General features: G+C 44.7%; 1 protein-coding gene across 1 annotated transcript; it reads left to right on the forward strand.

The window, feature by feature from the left end:
* Positions 1 to 259: 259 nt before the first annotated feature.
* LOC311126026 (progonadoliberin-2) lies at positions 260 to 1,375 on the forward strand (the record flags this gene model as incomplete). Its single annotated transcript, XM_084200057.1, has 3 exons — positions 260 to 397; positions 642 to 725; positions 1,337 to 1,375. 3 exons carry the CDS (start codon positions 260 to 262, stop codon positions 1,373 to 1,375), a joined length of 261 nt encoding a protein of 86 aa, XP_084056183.1.
* Positions 1,376 to 6,355: the final 4,980 nt, after the last annotated feature.

Genomic DNA, 6,355 nt, shown 5'->3' on the forward strand with positions numbered 1-6,355 from the left:
GCCCAATTATTGGAAAAAGAGCTGATCTGATTTGTCAAAAGACCAATTTTGTGAGAAAAAAAAACGGATTTGGGCAGCCTGTGTTAAAGCAGCCTCTCGCACTTTCTCTCGTTCCTGAGGCATTCATTGTATAACCAGCCCGCATCCCTCCCTTTCTTTCCTTTTGAAAGGTATGCCCTACTGCACAGACAGTATGCTCTCTTAACCCACACCCTCCCTCTCCTTACATTTCTCCATCCCTCTCCACCCAGCTCCAGTGATGGTCAGTGTGGCTAGACTGGTGTTTATGCTGGGGCTGCTGCTGTGTCTGGGAGCCCAGCTGTCCTCCTCCCAGCACTGGTCCCATGGCTGGTACCCAGGAGGCAAGAGGGAGCTGGACTCATTTACCACCTCTGAGGTGGGTCACAGTACTACAATCTCAATGACTCAAATGGATATTACATACAGTACTTTTAATCAGGAATCAAGACAGGTGTTTAGCACCTGTCTGGGTAACACACAGTAGCCATTTGTGTTACCATCATGCGGTTATCTCTCTCTCTCTCTCTCTCTCTCTCTCTCTCTCTCTCTCTCTCTCTCTCTCTCTCTCTCTCTCTCTCTCTCTCTCTCTCTCTCTCTCTCTCTCTCTCTCTCTCTCTCAGATTTCAGAGGAGATTAAACTCTGTGAGGCAGGAGAATGCAGCTACCTGAGACCCCAGCGAAGGAACATCCTTAAAAACATTATTGTGAGTGCAGGGGTGGGAAGGGGGTTGTACATTCATGTAATGATGCTGTATCATGTGGCAATCATATAGGCCTGGAATAGCTCAAATCTGAGCCTGAGGGGCCGGAATATTCTCGCGTTCTTTTCTACATGGTCACTGATTAGTCACTCACCAGGGCCATGATCAATAGGCAAACATTGTGGAACATTGCAGATGTGATTCCTTATTCTGTGTCAGAGGCATGTTTGTTCTGCATCATGTATTTCTATCTGACATTTCCATAATGTTGTGCCCTGATGAATGTAGCCCTGGTGTCCCAAGTCTAAATCAGTCCCTCATTCAGGGTGAATAATGAAATGCCACTAGTGTGTGAGCATAGTATTATTATTTATCTACAGGTGTTACAAGCATGTTGCATATCCAGGGGTGGAAATAGTGGAGGGAACTGGGTTCCGGGAGTACAATTATTTTGGATTTAAGGATTTTACATGGGTGGGTTCCCTGTGTGACTTTCCTCACTCATCTCCTCCCTTGTTTAGACCATTTCATTAAAGCATGTCTATTTTGTGGGATAAATGAAGGCTAAAAATAATACTGTACCTGTAATTCATGTCGTGTTACTCTCTTTGCAGTTGGATTCCCTGGCCAGAGAATTTCAGAAGAGAAAGTAACTTTAGACAACCTATCAACCGTGGCTGATTTAAATCCTTCCTTGTCTCTGTCTGTTTCCTTCATATGACCTCTATTCTAATATCATGTGATTTGGTCCAATTTTGTGGTTTATCCACAAAATCATGTAGCATTTCTCTTTACCCTTGCATCCTCTTTCTGTCCCTTTTTTCTGCTGTAGACTATCAATTACAGATGTAACATCATGCACATGCCATTTCCTGTAATAAAGTATCTATTTTGTTATGAATGTCTTCATCATTGTCCTCTCTTTAATTGATTTGATTCAAAGAAAGTATAGGTCAGGATAAATATCATGATGAGAGAAAGGTTATCTTTTTTGAAAACATGATTTGAAAATAAAAATAAAAATGTAAACACTAGCATAAACAATAGAATAAAATGTTCTCAGTTATTATATGAAAGTTGAGCACACAAAATTCGAACTTTACAGAGAGTAAATAAGATGTATCTCAAAAAGCAGAGAGGAAGAGGCGAGGATCCCAAGGATCCCAGATAGCAAGGACCATTCTGCAACACATGTTTTATTTATCTACGCAATGCGCATGCGCTGCTCAGATAAGAACAGAGATGGAAGAGCAAAGTATCTGTTCTCCGCTGCTAGTGGAGTCAGATACTGAAAATAACATTATTTCTACTCATAACGTGGGTTCTGTAGATGCTGACACAGTCATTAACACCTATACCAATGTTTCACAGATTGAAAGTGAGTTCAATAAGAATGTGTAATTACAGTTCGTAGCTAACAAGCTAGGTAGCAATGCTAACGTCGTTATCCAAGGCAAGGGCGTTCTCAAATTAGAGAACTAAGGTTAGTTCACTAACTGTTCAATGTCGAATAAGGCACTGTAGCCTATGATAAGGTCAACTTTAGCTAACCAGCTATCCGAGAGTACCACTTTCTGTCGGTAAATAATCGTGTCTTTCCCACTTGAACGTCGTTTTGCGCTTAGCCTTGTACCTACTCCAATAGCTAGCTAGCTAGGTCCCACTCAAACACTTGACTGGGAGGCCCTAAATAGCTGCCATTGCTTTGAAGCCAATTTGCTAGCACAATCCCCCCACTGCAGTTGCTGTCACATTAGATGGGTTAGCAGCCAATTATTGCCTAAGTATTTAGCTCCTATTCCATTTGAACTTGTGCCTGGGTTAAGAAACTAGCTAATGCACAAAATGCAGAGATTAAAATGCTTGTTTTAGGGTCTTAATGTATTTAAAACTTAGCTGCCTAACTAAACATTGTGATCGCATGTTTAATTTTTTCACATGACCCTCCCCTTGTACTGTAAAATAAATGTAGCACCCTCCCCCCTCATATAATTAACTCAAAATAATGTTTACGACCACAAATAATAGTAACTGTAGCGACCCTGTGTTTATAAACATGGATATCTACTTTGCTTTTGTGGCCCAGTGGATGCCACGCAGGGCTACGGGCCAAACGGTTGAGGGTACACCGACCACCACAAAGGAGCTCACTCTCCCTACCTGTTTCATTACTTCACGATCAGAGCCGGATCAGCAAGGGGGAAATCAGATTTTCAACATTTTGATGCCATAGTTATAATTATATAAAATATATGGAACACATTTTCCACCAACAGGTTTCTGTGGCAATGCACCACACAACCAATAAACAAAACATACTGACATGGTTTGCGTTTTCAACACCACGATAAATTGACTGTCAATCTTGACAAATACATCCCTCCCTACCATCGAAGGCTTGGTTTGACAATCTCTGAACATCATTCAACTGTTGGGTGTTTTGTAACAGATGTCTCTTTCCATTTATCAAATTGCCTCTGTACAGTTTGGATTGATTGATTGATTGATCTTATTTGTCAGTAAAAAAAATACTGACAAATAAAAATAAAAGTGATCGGGATTACACAATAAAGTCAAAGACTTATTTCCATTGTGGTCCCTACATTTGCTCCTGAGTGGCGCAGTGGTCTAAGGCACTGCATCGCAGTGCTAACTGTGCCACTAGAGATCCTGGTTCGAATCCAGGCTCTGTCGCAGCCGGCCGCGACCAGGAGACTCATGGGGCGGTGCACAATTGGCCCAGCGTCGTCCAGGGTAGGGGAGGGAATGGCCGGCAGGGATGTAGCTCAGTTGATAGAGCATGGCGTTTGCAACGCCAGGGTTGTGGGTTCGATTCCCACGGGGGGCCAGTATAAAAATATATTTAAAAAAATGTGTTCACTAAGTGTAAGTCGCTCTGGATAAGAGCGTCTGCTAAATGACTAAAATATAAATATATATATATATATATATATATATATATATAATATATTTGCTTCAGCATATGCTACAGTAATATATTGACTGAATGTACGTCTAATTTACACATCTCCATCTGGCTTTCGGGGTCACCATATTTTTTTTACATAGCTACATCTATTGGCTTTTAAGTTTTTCTGTTGTGCAGAATGTATAGTATATTGGATAACGGCACAATCATTTGGGGTTTTTTGGGCTTGGGATCATAAAATATCTTTAATGTAGGGCTCATAAAATGTATTTAATGCATGGCTCATCAGACTCAGGTAGCATCAGACTTGAATGTTCATGTCGATCAAAGCTCTAATCAAATCCAGACATTAATATGCTTTATATGCTTTAGAATGACACTTCTGGTTTGGGCGGGAAATAATGGGTTACCCAAGAGAAAAGGGATTATTTTCGGTATGGTACATTTGTAAAATACTGGGAAAATATTCAACCCTAGTCTGTAGCTTATTCTTTAGATGTTTGGGGCTGCTGGTGAACCATGATGTGCAGGCATAATCAAAGTGACACTGGACTAGCGCACTTGCCAGAGTCTTGAGGGTGTCTATAGGTTTCCATCCAATTGGCAACAGATTTTCATGCGAATATTCTAAAATAATATGCACATTTCAGGGTTTCCTTTAGGAAAATTTGGCGCCAGACAACGTGATCGGGCTAGTCTCTCAGTCCCTGCCGCTGAAAACATCCCCACAGCATGATGCTGTGGGAGTCGAGGAATTAATTATTTTGGAGTCGACTCCCCACCACTACATCATCGTTAACAGTTGGGAAAATGGCAGAGAAAGGCAAGCGACAGCAGCGAAGTTGTCACGATCGTTGGAGGAAGTGGACCAATGCGCAGCGTGATGAGTGAACACACTTTTTTTATTAGAGTCACCACATGAAGAAAAACAAAACGATACGTGAAGTCCTAGGTAACAGACACAAACCATACACGAAACAAGATCCCACAAACACTGTGGGAAAACAGGCTGTCTAAGTATTGTTCCCAATCAGAGACAACAATCAACAGCTGATTCACGTTGCCTCTGATTGAGAACCACACCAGCCAACATAGAAAACACATCAGCTAGATAAACAACCTAGAACACAGACACATAGAAACTACACACCCTGGCTCAACATAACAGAGTCCCAGAGCCAGGGTGTGACAGTACTTGACCACCACCCTCCAACAATTCCCCCGTAGCGCCCCTGGTCCGGTCTGGCCCCGCTGGCTGGAGCTGGACTGGACATCGGTGGAGCGGATTGCTTAGGCTCCGATGTGGAGCAGCTGACCGGTACCTGACCAGGCACCGGTGAACCTGGCACGGGCTGTGCCGGACTGACGACGCGCACCACAGGCTTGGTGCGGGGAGCAGGAACGAGCCGGACCGGACTGACGACGCGCACCACAGGCTTGGTGCGGGGAGCAGGAACGAGCCGGACCGGGCTGACGACGCGCACCACAGGCTTGGTGCGGGGAGAAGGGACGGGCCGAACCGGGCTGACGAAGCACACCACAGGCTTGGTGCGGGGAGCAGGGACGGGCCGGACCAGGCTGACGACGCGCACCCCTGGCTTGGTGCGGGGAGCAGGAACGGGCCGGACCGGGCTGATGATGCGCACCACAGGCTTGGTGCAGGGAGCAGGAACAGACCAGGTCGGGCTGGCGACGCGCACCATTGGCTTGGTGCGGGGAGCAGGAACAGGCCGGGCCGGGCTGGCGACGCGCACCATTGGCTTGGTGCGGGGAGCAGGAACAGGCCGGGCCGGGCTGGCGACGTGCACCATTGGCTTGGTGCGGGGAGCAGGAACAGGCCGGGCCGGGCTGGCGACGCGCACCATAGGCTTGGTGCGAGGGACAGGAACAGGCAGGTAACAGACACAAACCATACACGGAACAAGATCCCACAAACACTGTGGCAAAACAGGCTGCCTAAGTATGGTTCCCAATCAGAGACAACAATCAACAGCTGATTCACGTTGCCTCTGATTGAGAACCACCCCGGCCAACATAGAAAACACATCAGCTAGATAAACAACCTAGAACACAGACACATAGAAACTACACACCCTGGCTCAACATAACAGAGTCCCAGAGCCAGGGCGTGACAGAAGTCCTGTATGGCAATACTTCGAGAAGTTAAATGAGAAGGAAATGCTAACTTTGCGAGGTGGAATTGAGGTACAGTAATGGTAGTACAGGTGCAATGCTTAACCATCTGAAAGGGACGCACCATGAGACCCAAACCGTTGCTGGCAGCAGCACAGCTGCGTTGTGAATTCACATGGAATTTTATGCATTTTTCTTATCGTTTTAATGGAAAACCAACTTTAATTTTAAGAAGAATTATAAATGTGTCACATCCCTGATCTATATCATTCTGCCTAATTGACGGGTTAGTACAGCCTATATCACTCTACCTAATAGACAGTGTGAAATAACTTTTTATATTTGTGTTTTCTAATAACCAATTTGACTGGGTTCATGCAAGTGACTGATTGATCGTGCCTGGGAGGAATCCTCACTATCAGTATCTGCAATTTGGCAGTACACCCAGAACATTATTTTGAAAAGAAAGGGATAGCTCAGTTTCAAGGTCTCAGCTTGGAGAGAAGAAGCCCCATGAGGTATTGGTCTGTCACATGCATGAACCACATGTCAATGATTAATTAATTATGAA

Source organism: Coregonus lavaretus (assembly GCF_964263955.1).
Source record: "Coregonus lavaretus genome assembly, contig: HAP1_SCAFFOLD_4857, whole genome shotgun sequence".
NCBI lineage: Eukaryota > Metazoa > Chordata > Actinopteri > Salmoniformes > Salmonidae > Coregonus > Coregonus lavaretus.